Genomic DNA, 15,466 nt, shown 5'->3' with positions numbered 1-15,466 from the left:
CATTAGGACAATATAGCATGACCTTCTCTACTATTGGATTTTAAAAAGCCCTGAAACAGAACCACCCCAGACTTTACTTAGTGAGAATTAATTTACATCATGGTAGTTTGGTTTCCAGATCAACAGACAGGACTCTATCATATGCTGCTTTCGATCAATGAAAGCCCATGCTCATCCACTAAGCATTCAATACCCTGGAAAATCTGCATGTCCTATAGATTCTCTTGATTAGTATGGCTAATTAAAATGATAAGAATGCACTATTGATCTAATTATGAAACATATGCAAAATGTGGTGGCTGCACTATTACGCCTTTCAAAGACATGCCTGTTGCCTTACAAGGTAGAGAAAGATTTATAGGAATGTCACTATCATTGACACTAGCTGACACACCAACACAAAAATGGAGTCACTGTCTAAGGGCTCCATTTCCCCTGTTAAGCCAGAGGCTGCTGTGCTTGGAAGACCAGTCAAACAAGAGGGGGCTGGCAGGGTGACTGAAGAAAGGGCATGCTGTGCATCCACCTCTACATGTGTGCCAGAAGCAGGAACTAATGTGGAGAGGCAAGTCTCTGGAGATTTGACAATGAACAGTTACTCAAAACGCTGCAGCTCCAGTGAGGATAGCTTTGAGTTACACGGCAGTACAAGGTCAGAAGCTAAAAGCTTTGTTAAAAGCAAAAATAAGGATGAAGGCTATCGACCCCATCGACCAAAGCATTGTCAGAAAGGGGGTGAAAAAACCCATGGACTGGAACACTCTTCTCTATATCCAGCAGAAGGGGGAAACGCCAGCCGAAAGCTCCAGAGGCAGAAGACAACACACAAGAAAAGCAGTTCCTCTGCATCTGACTTGAGCTTGGTGAGTCAAGGATCATCAAGTTCACTGTCTGTCGTGGAAGAAAAAATTGAAGCTAAACTCAAATTCTCTCAATTTATTAATGAAGTTACTTTCAGAGTGCTTGATCCCATGAGCCTGAGGTCATACCGAGCTGCTAAACTGAAAAATACCTTTCCATCCGGTGTGAGAAGCCTAGATGATTTACGTATTAAGAGAAAGTCTCCTGAAAGCTGGAAAGAGAACATTTTAGTTGGGAAAAGCAATCAAGAAATAGATTTAGACAGTCTGAAAAGTGACGACATTGTGGCCGGAGCACGAACACGCAAATTAGAGAAGTCCTTGTCCCTGGATGCAGGTCCTTCTCTCGGGTCGCTTGGTAATGGTGCCTCATGCAGAACAAGATCTGGCTTGCCTGTTGAAATTATGATTTCTCAAAGCAAAGAAATGCCAGCCACAAAATCCGCATCTCTGCCTAGAAGCACAAGCATGGTGAGCTCTCTCTCAAATCACTTCTTTGGGTCGTATGTGACAAGTACTTGCGCATTAATGTGACTATTTGAGAAGTGCTGCTGTCTGCCTGGGTGGGCAATTACTTTTTACACAAACTATTCTGCAGGATGGTTAAAAAAAAAAAAAAAAGGAGGGTTTTTAAGTAGCTGAAGAAATCAACTGTAGGGCATATGAGGAAAAGGAAAGACAGGAGATACCCTTCCCTAGTCCTTTCCAGTCCTTTTCATTTGGTGTCTTAAAGGAAGACTTCATGGGATCAAGCAAGAAAGTTATTTCTGCACTGCAGAAACTCCATAACCAGGTCAGCTCTAGCTAAGCAGTCAGGGCACCCCTCACAGTAAAACAGTTTAGCTTGCAGAGGGTTCTGTGACAGACCACTAAGGCAATGAAGGTCAGCAGGTTTGAACTTGCTCAGGTATCTCTGCACTCAACAGGCATGTTCAGTTAGCATATTTAAATACCAGTGAGAGCTCTGACATCCTGAAATTGTTAATAAGGTCTCTGGCTCTGGAGTTTATACATGTCATCTGATAACTTCTTTCCTGTTTTTTTCTGTTGTTGTTGTTTTTGTTTTTGTTTTGTTTTGTTTTTCTGAAAATAAATAAATAAATCTTAAACTGAAAAAGAAAGTAAAGACAGACTGAAGCTTTCTTCTATGATCTGGCAAAAAATATTTATTTATTTATTTATTTATTCTTACGAGATTGTTTGGTTGAGGAAGGGATGTTTACATCTATGAAAGGGGGTGAAGGGAGATTGCTGTTCTTTGCTTGTATGGCACTGTCAGAATTCCTGAGCTGCCAAACCTTGAACTGATATGTTATTGTGCCTCTAGAACAACAGTTGTAATCCTGCTAGAACAGCTAGAACAATAAAGGTCCAGGTACTGTTATTTAAAAGTATACATTTGCACATATATGTTCCTAAAATGGGAGCTTCTACATCTTCATTATTCTTTAAAAAGTCTAATCAAATTTAAAAACAAAGAAACAAAAAGGTGTCTGTTTTCACATAGGCTTATAGAAAGTGGGAGAACATCCCAGTCTTAAGAATTTCATGCAATTTTCAGCAACCCAAGCTTAGGTTTTTACAGGATGTCCATGGATATTTTAATTATCATTTATCAACAATGGTTAAAGGAAGAAGAGGTGAAAGGTAATGTAACACAGAGAGAATTTGCACACTGTGTTGCATCTCCACTCCTCAATGGGGTCTGTTCTGCAAAGGGGTCAGGAGGCTACAACCTGAGCCTATGGCAGGATACGCTTTTTCACATTTCAATTAGCCATCTGTCAAAGGACCTTTTCCAGTGGGCTTGCTCATACTGTATAAATGGAAATGTCTAACCGATCAAGCGCTGACTAAATAGTCCCAAATAATTCCAGTCGAGTAATGTAGGCATCACTCTGCTCCAGTTTAAGCATCAGACTGCTCTAAATCTAGTCATTTGAATTAAAAACACTAGTTACCAAACCTTATTTCAACAATGCCTCAGATTGCAGAGCTCAACATGAAAAAAGGAAGGGGGAAGGGGAGGTAATGAAACAGAACGTGTTCAGCCACATCTGAAATATCATGTCTCCCACATGCAAAAACTTTGACTTCAATGCAATTTATTTAGTGCAAGTCCTCACCTGAAGCATGCCTAGTATAAAGAAAAAGGATAAGTGTACAGACAGTCTTGAGTGCCATTATTGTAAAGATATTTAAAAGGTACTTGGTTATATAATGTTCATTTGAATACATATATAAAACATTGACTAAATTTTTTTCATGTGTTAGTTGCCAAGTTATTATTCATATGTAGAAGATAATCTTTGAGAGAAAGAAATAGATTAGGTTATATTGACTTAGATATAAAAAGAGGATAGCAGAAGTGTAACAACACAAGTCCTGAAGAGCATGAAAGACCTTGCTTGAAAGTTTGAGGTTAAGAAAGTTGAAACTAATAAAAATGAAAAGGTGACTTAGAAGAAAAATGCTCTGACACTGCCACCTGTTATGTTTTCTGGACAACTGAGGTGTCCATAACTGTGCGTGCACTACATTTGATAGATCTATATTGCATCCAGACCTATTACAGTGATTTTCAACTTTCAGACTTTTGAGAACTCTTGAAAATGTTCAGGAACGTTTCTGCAGCAAGTATTTATCATTTTGCAAACAACTGCAACTGAAATGAATTCTCATCAAGAAAACATCTTCACTGTAGATCTATGCAGAGGAACTTCCAGACAGCTAACAGTATCAAAAAGGTACTCTCTTCAGTTAAGTGGGGTTCTGATAGTAGAAAGCAATTACCAAATACAATGAACATGGCATTGCTATAGTCTAAATATTTTTCCCACCTGGCCAGCATGATGAAATTATTTCTTATTTCTATGTATTGATCTAAATTTGGAGTTATTGCATAAATTAGCAGAAAAGCAAAATAATGTAACCAGATGAATACAAGCTTCCGAACCCACAACAATGCATAACGGTGAGTGTGCACAACTCAAGATTCTGTCATACTTCCAGGCTGAAGTGAAATGACCAGTTCAATAGGCTGAAAAATGCAGGAAAAGGGCGAAAAGCATTGTACACAATGAAAAGTGTTTCTCAGTACTGGGAAGAAATGCTTGTTGCAGTCTGTCAAAGGACAGATCAACATAGAGAGAAATGTCAGAGGGGCCAAACAATATGCATTTTCCTCTGATCGAGGGTATGTTTCAGAGAAAACCAGGCAGGAAAACAGAAACATGTCCCTGCTCCATAGGAACAAACTATGTTTGCAGTCATGTCTGAGAATAATCTTGCTGCATCCATACAAAACTGCACCCTAGAAAGTAGGGCAAACAAAGGCTTATTATTATTACCTAGGTAGCATCATTGCATGAACACAGACTTTTTTTGAACCCAAAGTGATGCTTCTGTGTGGCAACACATTATGTGGGCTTCTCAACTTGGTTTGGCATCAGCTTCAGGGTTTCTACTGTATTTGATATGCTGCAGCTACTGAGCTAACTATGTCCCTGCTGGTCTCACATCTGCATCTGTCCTCCATCTCTCAACTGAATTGCACTAGTCTCATCATCCAACTCAGGTTAATGCTAGACACCTGCCAGCACCAGGCACCTGGAGAGTCATTGATGACAGAGCCACCTCCTTTGTGATTTAGTCTAACGGGCCAAACGTTGGATCCATAAAAGTAATTCAATTCCCTCCTGTAGCCTTAGCAAATCTACCTGAAAGCAAAGTATTCATTCTTGCTCTAATTTCAGTCAATGTACACCCTAAAGTATTTGTTTTCTATAGCCCTTGAGATGGAAGGGGAAAAATGCCTGTTAAAAAGGCTTGCATCCTTACAAAATGTAGATGAGTGAAGCACAAGCTAGAATAACACTCGTTTTCATTCCTCTCATGGGTTCCACTGCAAGAAGAACATCTTAGCATGGAAATGGCTCTCTGCAAATTCAGAGGTCACCTATAAAAATGATACCTTCCCCAGAACTTCCCAGGCAAGAAGGAACTTGAGGTAGAGTAAGACTGTCCTGCAAAAGCTGTAGTGGAATGTCAATACAGTAGAACATGTAACTAATCTCCATTTTCTAAAGATATTCAGTTCCTAGGGCATTTCATTTCTAACAGAATCTCACTGAAAGAGCAGACAAGATAGTTATCCTTGTTGCTCTAGGTCAAAGCTTATTTATACAAGAAAGAGCTTGTTATCCTTCCCCCTCTACTCTGCTCTGGTGAGACCCCATCTGGAGTACTGCATTCAACTTTGGGACCCAAAGCATAAAAAACACATAGACCTATTAGAGTGGGTCCAGAGAAGGGCCACAAAGATGATCAGAGGGCTGGAGCAATTCCCCAATGAAAAAAGGCTGAGAAAGTTGGAGTTATTTAGCCTAGAGAAGAGAAAGCTCCGGGGACACCTTATTGCAACCTTTCAATACTTAAAGAGGGCCTACAGGAAAGATCGGGAGAGACTTTTATCAGAGAGCGTAGTGACAGAGTGATGGTTTTAAACTAAAAAAGGTCAGGTTTAGATTAGATATAAGGAATAAATTATCCACTATGAAAGTGGTGAGGCACTGGAACAGGGTGCCCAGAGAAGCTGTGAATGCCCCATCTCTAGGGGATGGCCAGGTTCAAGGCCAGGTTGGATAGGGCTTTGATCTAGTGGAAGGCACCCCTGCCCACAGCAGGGGGGTTGGAACTAGATGATCTTTAAGGTCCATTCCAACCCAAACCACTCTACGATTTTATGATTCTATGAAAACTTTCAGTCCTCTTTCAGTCCTTCCACCCTGCTGTTGTGTTGTAAAAAAGGCAATTGCTTTGTTCTTGGAAGACTGCAAAGTCTTTCATTTCCATTTACAGTCCATTTATGTTTACAAGTAAGATCTGGGTTCAAATACTTCATAAAGGAAATTGTCTATCATTTCACTGACTGATGCACACAATCTGCTAACAGAAAAATAGTAAGAGGTGGCACCATAAGTGCAGAGAGATTGATTTGTCCAGGTCAGCAATCAAGCCAGTAGCATAAAAATGGCCTGAAAAGCCTTCCTGTGTTCTATTTTCTGGTCTGTTCCTGCTTTTGTAGAGCTTTTTGTAGACAGGAAGGACAATAAAGAACCACCCTCAATAGCAGAAATAATATATCACTGATCCACAGCTCTGGTAACTCAAGGTTCCAGAGGAAGAAAACCCTGAGAGAACTACGTCAGATACTTCAGTTCTTCAGCACATGACATACACATGGCAGATCATCTCATTAAGGCCTCATATGAGTCTTATATGGCAATGGAAAATGCCACATGACCACCTTTGCTGGCATCCTGGCCTCCCTCTTGTCATGCTAGCTCACATGACGCTCACATGATTAGAAGTTTGCTCCCTTCTGCCTTGCATATAGGAGATGACCCTCAGGCTTCCAATAGGCTCAAAACGTTTTGTCAAAATAGATACTAAAATACAAGGCTTAATTCCTTTACCATATACTTGACTGAGAGAAGACATTGGTGACTGCTTTTCACCATTTAGACACATCAGTCAGTTTTCGCATTTCTTTGCTTTAAACTCATTATCATACAAAGCAAACATAGCCACTTAGCTGCTAGCTAAATAAACAATAACAACTTCATGCTATTGTTTTTTCTCTGTCTACAGATCCTATATGTTTGGTAACACTGTACAATAATCACAGGTCAAAATAATTGAACTTGAGTTAAATGACAACTTTAGTCAATTGGGGCAGCATTTGCTCAGTTCTTCCAAGGACTCCTAATGCATCATTATCAGTGTTGGCATCTCCTTCTGATACCAACACTGACTGTTTTTTCTAATTCTTTACACAACTACTGTGAAATTGTTACACTGGCTGCAGTTGTAAGGAGTAGCATTGCAAATGTATGCAGATGTGTAGTCTTGGAGCTTCCAGGGTCAGTAAAGCTTCCATGGTTGGTAAAGCAGCTTTACAACACCTCATGAGAGATAGGCAGCCAAATACTCAGCTACAAGATCTCATGAGCAAAACAAATAGCAATGCTTTCTGACACACAGTCCATCAAAGACAATTTCCTCTTCCATTGATCAAGCTATCTTAAATATCTCCTCAACCTCTGAGAGGACTTGGCTATTTTAGGTTTGAAGCGTGTAATAGTATTAGTTGAACCAGCAGCAGCCAAGCAGGGGCAAGATGGAGCTCAGCAAAGACTTACAGTCTAAGTATTTACCCAACTTCATCAGTTAAATATAGAGCGCTGTATCCTCTCCTTCATTTTGTTTGTGACATTTATGGCACACTCACAAGATATTGGAAGCCAAGAAGGCCATGTGTAGTTTCATCTATAGTTAACACCTCTTGTCCCAATAATGTAGCATTGACTCCTTTCCATTGCTAAGAGGAGTGCAGCAGCCTTGTACTGTAGGAGAGATCAGCATAATGTTTTTAGAGCAGCAGATGTGACATAATTTTACAAGCAACAGTATGAGCAGATGGTGTTTAGAGAGTTCTCCTTTCCTGCTCTAAAACACCTCCGTTGGGTCACTAATGGATCCTTCGTCTAGTCGAACACAGTGCATAAAGCTATAATGTTCCCAAGATGACGCATATGGTCATTTACAGCTTCTCAGCTCATCAAATACAAATTAGATCAAAATCTTCTTTACAGAGCAAAGACATCTATAAGCCAGTACTCAACAGAGTAAGCTATTTTTTCAAGACAGGATAAAATAAAAAGTCTGAACTGCTTGACAATAAAAAGAATGTGATTTCAATGGAATTAAGTATCTCACTAAAAAACCTGCAGTTTTTGAAGTTAGGGTTTGTACTTGGTTTTCCCATCACCACCACCACCTATTTTTAGACGAGAAGGCAAGTAGCGAGTGACACAGGAGGGAAATGTTTGGATAAAGGAACAGGGATTACTACAATGCTGAATTTCAGCACAGGATTCAGGGCTCCATCCAGAACACAAAATCATTTGCCACCCAAATGCACTATTAGCTTTCAGTAGGGTGGCTACTGAGCCAGAGAAAAATGCTGACAGCATGCACTTCGCATTGATTTCGATATCTCTTGGCACCAGCCACAGGAAAGTAACATTGGCAATCAAAAATGTTTAGTGTTCCTTTTCCAGCAATTTTTGTTAACATGACTTTCCTCCTTCCTTTGAGTTTGAAAATCACTTCTCAATTGCACACTCTATCTTTGGGTGCCTTTAGAAAGAAATGGTTCTTTCAGAGTAATGGAAGCTACAACAGGCTTATAACAGTTACCGTTAGCAGAGATGCCAGAAAACTGCAGAGCCAGACAAGGGAAGGCAAAATAGTAAAAGGTAGAAGACAACAATAGATCTTTCTTCTCTAGCCCAGGTTTGGTCTAAAAACCTTTCTGTGTAATTTATGACAACAGGTTTTAAAGGTGTTTCAAATCATTTTTCTTTTCATCCTTCAAAGAGCAGCCAGTGTTTGTCATGTTTATGAATTGATTTTTTGCCCTGCTATAGCGTGGCTTTGGTACAACACAAAAGCAGAAGGCCTCAGCATGCTGTAGCTCTCTCCCATAGACGCATGCAATAATTAACAACCATTTTGTCTGGTCAACATAGTGAAAATCTCTGAATACTGCCAAGAGAAGATTCAAGTGCAAGGCAATGCCCAGAGCCAGAGGTTGCTCTTATGTATTTTTTACTCATAATTGATATTTTTGCTCCATTCTTTCTACTGTTTTCAGTTCTATTAAAATTCTGCCCACTAATGTACTGCATGCAGTTAACAGAAACACAGATATAATCTTGCTTCCTTCCCCACCATGCTATACGTGACAACCTGAGTAAAATAAAAATTCACTTCTTAGTATGAAACTAGCACAACATGCATTTGGGGGACATAATAGAGAAAATCAGTATTACATTAATCTCTGCCAAAACTGCAATTGAAATACTCTGGTTTCTCTGTAGGTCTTGGTGTTCTGTGAGTTTTAGCAGAAACTGTAACATCATTCTGTACATCAGAAAATGTAATGTTAAAACTTTTGACACACAATGAGACCAACAAATTTCAAGAGCAGAATCTTTTATGAGTTGGAGGGTGAATTGTTTGATATTAGCTGTGGGCCTCAGTGAAATGAAGTCTACCTGCCCCAGCACCATGCATTCATGTCTCAGAATATCAGAAACTGTGGACATTGACCTCAAGCCTGGTAAGGAAAAAGATCACATTTAGGAAGTTGTTTTCTATTTGTAAAATATGCATCTTTTCATAAAGTTCGACAAAAATGGCATTTTCACAGACTAGCTAAAACATTTGTTTCAACGACTTCCTCTTTGCAAAGGGATTTTAGTTTGACCTTCTCAAATGAAACTCGTCAGTTCCAGGAGTTTTAGATGACAGAAAAACACATCTTGTCAATAGAAAGAAGCAGCAGATGCCATAAATTTTGGCTTTAAAAGTCTCCCTTGATATTCTCATAAGCAATCCAGGAAAACACAGGGAAAAATATTTAAAGGTATATACAAAACTGGACGGAAAACCTTATTGAGAGGGTAGTTCATAATATTCAGTCATGAGCGGGGTCTCAGTGGGACCAATATTAGCAAGCAAATGCATTTGCTTTCAGATAGCACTGCTATCTACAGATAATAACTAAAGCATACAATCCTCCTCATTTGTCTGATTTAGAAGCTACAGCAGTGAACTTATGTCCCTGTGTAATGATCTTGAGAGGATGCTTGTGAAATTTCCAAAATGCTGACTCCCAACAATAAGTAGGCACTTACTGAGTTTAAAGGAAGGTTTCCCATTTCTGAAGATCACCCTTGGTGGAAAAACCTTCAAGTTTTTTTTTGGTTTGGTTTGGTGTTTTGTTTTGTTTTGTTTTGTTTTGTTTTTTCTGTATTTTAGTAAAGGCATTCAGTTCCTAGACCGGAAAAAGATTTTTGTCAGTTCATCTATATCTCAGTTTGACCCCATTTCTCAAATCACCGTTTTATCTAAAAACAAATCTGTTTCCTTTTCCAATAGTAAAAGGTTGTTCCTTTTAGAACTTGTTGGGAGCTTAATGTTGAAAACATTCACATGAGCTGGAATACCTACTGCTAGCTTGTAGATGGTAGCCAGCATAGCCTTCTGTTCAGAAACTGTTGGCCAATAGCTCCCAGTTTCTGACAGTAAATACGTCTGCAAGGATAAACAAGAGTAATTCAAATTCACATCTGCATCAACAGAGCTTGTGAGCTGCCTGTGTTAATATCTGATGTTAAGATGGCTAAGAATGAACAGTGGTATGGCAGTCTCTGCCTTCTGCTCAGATAATGAGAGCATTAAAAAAAAAAAAAAAAGAGGAATAAATTTTATTGTTCATTTAGCAACATGTTGAAATGCCTTCTTCACACAGCAACATTTTTATATCAGAAATAAAGACATTTGCCCCAAAGAACTGCTATTCCCTAGTTAACTGTAGTAACAAAGCCTTGCTGCGTCAATATGGTTAAAATGAGCAGCTGTTGAGGACTCAAAAACTAGTTTGCAACCACTTATTTCTACAGGAGTCAGCCAAACCTTCACACTACTTGCTTCGCTGAGCTCTTTGCTGTGAGCTCACAGAAAGTACTAGACACAACCTATTTCTGGAGACTCAGAGCTGAATCATAGTCTTGCAACAAGAAAAGTGGGATGGCCTTTAAGCCAGCAGCAGGTAAAAAAACACCAGTGGCCAGTGGGGTCTGTGCTGTGAAGGAAGAAATGGTGAACACTGCCTGGGACTGGAGGGCACCAGTAGGCCATAACGGTCCTGCATGCCTGGAGGCCTGTGTCTCTGCCCACAGCCCAGGAGCACATGCCAGGCCTCAGGGCCACCAGCTGTTGCCCCAGTATGGCTGCAGAAGGGCCAGTCTTCAGCTCCTCACTGCTAGGCCCTGCCCACCTGCCCAGCAGTGGGCCCTGCTGAGGCAGGCCCACCAGCAGGCCCATGTCCCAGCCTGGCCCTGCCCCCCAGGAGGTGCCTAATGCCGGGGCTGCCCTGGTTCCCCCCAACTGCCCTGCTCAAAAGTGGGGTGGTGGGACATGTCCTGGCTGGCAGGGCGTGCCCCAAGAGCCTGTCAAAGCTGCCGCCATCCCCAGCACGCCCCAAGGCCTGCAGTGCCTGCAGACAGCAACCGGGCAGGCAAACAGGGTACATGGGGACACTCCTGCCACCACAGCAGAGTCAATTCATGAACAGCAACAAAAGATAAAATACATCCCAGTATATGAGAGGTTATCACAAGGAGAAAAGATAATTGCCGTACTGAAAACAGTACAAAGACAGGGTTACTCACTCTTTATTGGGAATTTAAATGGAAGAACAAATTGGTAACAAAACTGCTAAAATTGTCTTTATGAATGCCTATATTTAGCAGTAAAACACTGAAAAGGCTGTTAATTTGCCCTGTATATACCTACCTTCTCCACTTTTCGGTATTTTGAGGTTTCCTCTTGGTTCTTGTTTGGATGTTGTAGTAAACATAAAATGAACACTGAACTAGTCAGCAAAGTTACATGATGGAAGTATACAGTCCATTACAATCAATGCAGTTAATTAAAAATACAATTAAAAAAGAAACAGTGATGAGAACTGGAACACAATAAATAATTAAAACAAAATTAGTTTGGCTCTTTTGCTGAGCCAGACTCGGTCCCCAGTTAAAACTAAATGGCTTTTTACTGCATTGGTAGCTACAGTAGCAAATCTGACACAGCTATCAATTCTCCTACCAGTACTGTGGTGTAAGTGCGAAAGACCTGCACCCTACCTTCTTCTTGCTCTGCCATCTTCCACAGCCAATCTGCCACTCAACTCCCAGCACCATGAGACTGGGACCTGGACTGAAGAATTGCAAATACAGAGCAGGAAAGGAGAGTATGGTGGTAGAAAATAACAACAACAACAAAAACAAAAATGTTAATTATTCCAACAAAATATGAAACATTCCCCTACAGCTGCAGAGAAACTGTTGGTAAATAATTATTTATCTGTTTGTTTATTTTGGGAATAGGCAAGGGCAGAAAGGACCAAGGCCATTACGCACTCAAGCTACTGGCAGTTTATTTGTACCTATTCTGGAGTGTAGGAATCAGCATCGCAGGAAGCAGCCTGGGAAGGAAAGAGGCTTTGTTCCTCAAACACCAGGCCTTCAGAACAAATGCTGGGTACTAACATAGCTAACTGCTTCATTTCCGAGCTCAGGTCTGCAGGAATCATTTTTACAGGTTATTGTGTCTCTGTTTGATATTACCACAGCAATGTTACAGCTCTATAAATTGTGTATTGACAGCTGTGGTTGGTTTCCTGCTTTTCTTGTATTCATTCACATCTTAAGTGTTCCTTCCTTCCTTGAAGGAAATAAATCTCTCCCCTGTGTTGGGAAATGTTAGTGACAAAGAGAAGGGTGCTGAGAAGAAAGTTTCAGCTTTCATTTTCTCAATGCATAACATCTCCAGTCCTTTGAGAAGGAAGAAACAAATGAGCCCTTCTGGCTGAGTCACTATTTAATAACATAATAATTAGCTAAACATCATGACAACTAGGGATTAAGTATTTTCCACTCTTATTGGACTTCTATCATCAGAAGAAAAACAACAGGTAACTCTTCTAGTAACTTGGTTATTTTAGTACCACAGATCAATAGCTTGATTCTCGCATTTCTCAAAACTATGAATCCTAATAGCTATAATAAATATTAGCATGTGTCCTCAAAGCTGTAATGGAATTTCACAAAGATGTATGTACACTGCTTTAATATGTCAGGAGGAACTACTGAACAAATGTCTTTTAAATCCTTACTTTCTGTTGAACAACATTTAAGACCACAGCTGTTCCAGTGCTGATTGTTTCGTGTAGTGACAGCTCTTTTTTCAGATACGCATTATTGAAAAATGTAGGTAAAAGTGTTTGTAGATTTGGAGGTTTACAACTACATGTGAAACCCTTCTTTTAAATCTGGACAACAAGGGAAGCTCCTGAGGTAGGTAAAAGCTTTTCTGAGATGGTCAAAGCAAGGGAGGGCATCATACCGGCCTTTCACAGAATCACAGAATCATCTAGGTTGGAAGAGACCTCCAAGATCACCGAATCCAACCTCTGACCTAACACTAACAAGTCCTCCACTAAACCATATCACTAAGCTCTAAATCTGAACGTCTTTTAAAGACCTCCAGGGATGGTGACTCAACCACTTCCCTGGGCAGCCCATTCCAATGCCTAACAACCCTTTCAGTAAAGAAGTTCTTCCTAATATCCAACCTAAAGCTCCACTGGCACAACTTTAGCCCATTCCCCCTCATTCTGTCACTGGTTTATTATTTAACCTTAGATAAAGGCCCATCTTGGACCTGTCTCCCTTTCCCCATATGCAATATTAGAATTATAGTATTATGGATCATAGAATGTTTAGAGTTGGAGAGCACCCACAAGGATCATTGGGTCTGACTCCTGGCTCCACACAGGACTACCTAAAAATTAAACCATGTGTCTAAGAGTGTTGTTGTTAAACACTTCTTATACTCCAGGAGGCTTGGTGCTGTGGCCACTTTCCTGGGTTATTTACCAAATATAAAACCAGTATTTTTTGTCTAAATTGCTTAAGAGCATATCTGTTCTTACCATTCTTAAGTGTTCATGCCTTGCTTTGGTTTTCTTCAAAACCAAAAGTAATAACTTTGAGAACACTGAGTGCAGTGTGGTCGGCGATATCAAGGTATAGCACTGCAAGATGCTCATAGGTAAGCCACTATTTTAGTTTAGTGGGAGCAACAAGATAAACCATCTTGAGGCATTGAGAGACAACTGAAGCTTGTGCTTACTGTCACAATATCTCAGTACCTAAGTAACTGCTTATTTCACTCCTCAGTTTCCTAAAAATATTTGACGTTAGCAACCCTTTTGCAGAGGGATGTTTTTCACAAGTGTCACTCCCAGATTCTTTCAGGAAACAGACATGCATTCCCAAAAAGAATGATCTGTTTCCACAAATCTCTGTACACCTATCTTTTTTTACTAGAGCGGACAAGCTGACAGTGGATTGTGACACTAATGCCTTTTTGTTATTTCACATTTAGTATAGCTTATGGACCCCCTAGCCATAACACAGTTTTACAAAAGCATGTGTATGCGCCTCTAGGATGACAAGAAGAAAAAAACTAGTGAATGAATTGCTTCTAGATTGCTTCAGTTTATTGAAAGGAAAATTTCTATACAGTATTAAACAGTTTTTAGCTCCAGACCAGTAAGTCTGGTTCTTTCCAAAGTTACCTATACCTGTTATGACATTAACTCATTCTTTCCTTTCAGATCAGGGCCTCATCTCTGCAAGCCTTAATAATGGCCCAGGAGTGTTATATTTGCTGGGCAGATTTCGTGGTTATCAAATATAACAACATTTTCCAAGGAAGGTGTTGGATATGCATAAATATATCTGCAATTCTTTCTTCATTGTTCTTTTAAGGGTGCCTAAATCTATGAACCCCCATGTATGGCACCTAAGTTTCTTTCCCTAAATAAATTATTATTTTGTACTTAAGTAATTCCAGTGGGGCTGCAGATAACCAAAAATTAAATCAAGTCATTTTCTCACCAGTAATGGCACTATTCACACATTTTCTCCAGTCACTCTTTGACTCTTAGACCATCCAGGTCTTCCTTGGACCTCTGCCTTGGTATGTTAGGATTTTTCCCAGAAACATGACTGGCAGGATAATTGGGTACTTCTTGCATTTCTCTTTGGGCTGTTTTGAGTTTCCCTACCACCTAGCAGTTATCTTCCAACACTTTCTGAATTGTTTTGGATCTTTGTCCCTTTCCTTTGTCCCTTTTCATATAATGGTTCTTCCATAAAACAAAGAACTGACCATGTTTTACACGATACAAGATACTTCTTGTCCTGGCTCATCTACACATTTTATTATTTCGTATTTCTTATGTACCCATATATATCACCTCCTATCTTTAACTCTTTGCCTTCCATTATTTTTAACTTTACTTTATGTGCTGATAATAGCAATGTTTCTGAACTCCCAAAACTTGTGATCTGATATCAAAATAACAATGTCTTTTTTTCTTTCTAGTTACTGATCTGTTTATTTTCTACTGCAGTGTCACTCTCTCAGCTGAACTTGTACTTCTGTCACTATCCTGTTTGTCAAGGACATACATAACCTGGTGCTTTCAGACTTTCCCAAGGAATTCATGAAATACTCTATTACTTATGTGCAGACGTGATTATCTTTATATTAGGTATAATTCAACCCATCTCTTGCCTGATAATGTTTATCTTTATTCTTGCTGCTTTTTACATTTTGAATTCTCAGTTTATATCTGTAATGTCAGTGCACTGTCAACCCCTCAAAACCTTGATCTATATAGAATGACTTTAATAACATGGCAAATTTAGCTGTCTTGTTTAAAGTTTGTCCTGAGTTCTCCTGCAGCTAGTGACATTTGCTCCAGCCACAGCCCAGGACTCACAGCCTCTCTGAACTGGGAGGGCAGTGCAGTTCAGGCTGAGCTCAGTCACAGACATTCTATATTTGCACTTTCCTTTTATGGCTGAAAGTTAAAAATATCTTATGTTTTTATGCCAAGC

General features: G+C 39.8%; 1 protein-coding gene across 1 annotated transcript in view; it reads left to right on the top strand.

The window, feature by feature from the left end:
• The first annotated feature begins 380 nt into the window (after nucleotides 1-380).
• The window catches only part of BEGAIN (brain enriched guanylate kinase associated), a 151,990-nt gene continuing 136,904 nt past the window's right edge, over nucleotides 381-15,466 (top strand). The window contains exon 1 of the mRNA XM_048069803.2: nucleotides 381-1,331. Coding sequence (XP_047925760.1) covers nucleotides 405-1,331 — 927 coding nt within the window. The 5' untranslated portion in view covers nucleotides 381-404. The remainder of the gene's footprint in view (nucleotides 1,332-15,466) is intronic.

Source organism: Anser cygnoides, chromosome 5, assembly GCF_040182565.1.
Source record: "Anser cygnoides isolate HZ-2024a breed goose chromosome 5, Taihu_goose_T2T_genome, whole genome shotgun sequence".
NCBI lineage: Eukaryota > Metazoa > Chordata > Aves > Anseriformes > Anatidae > Anser > Anser cygnoides.
This window is presented reverse-complemented; position numbering and strand designations above follow the sequence as displayed.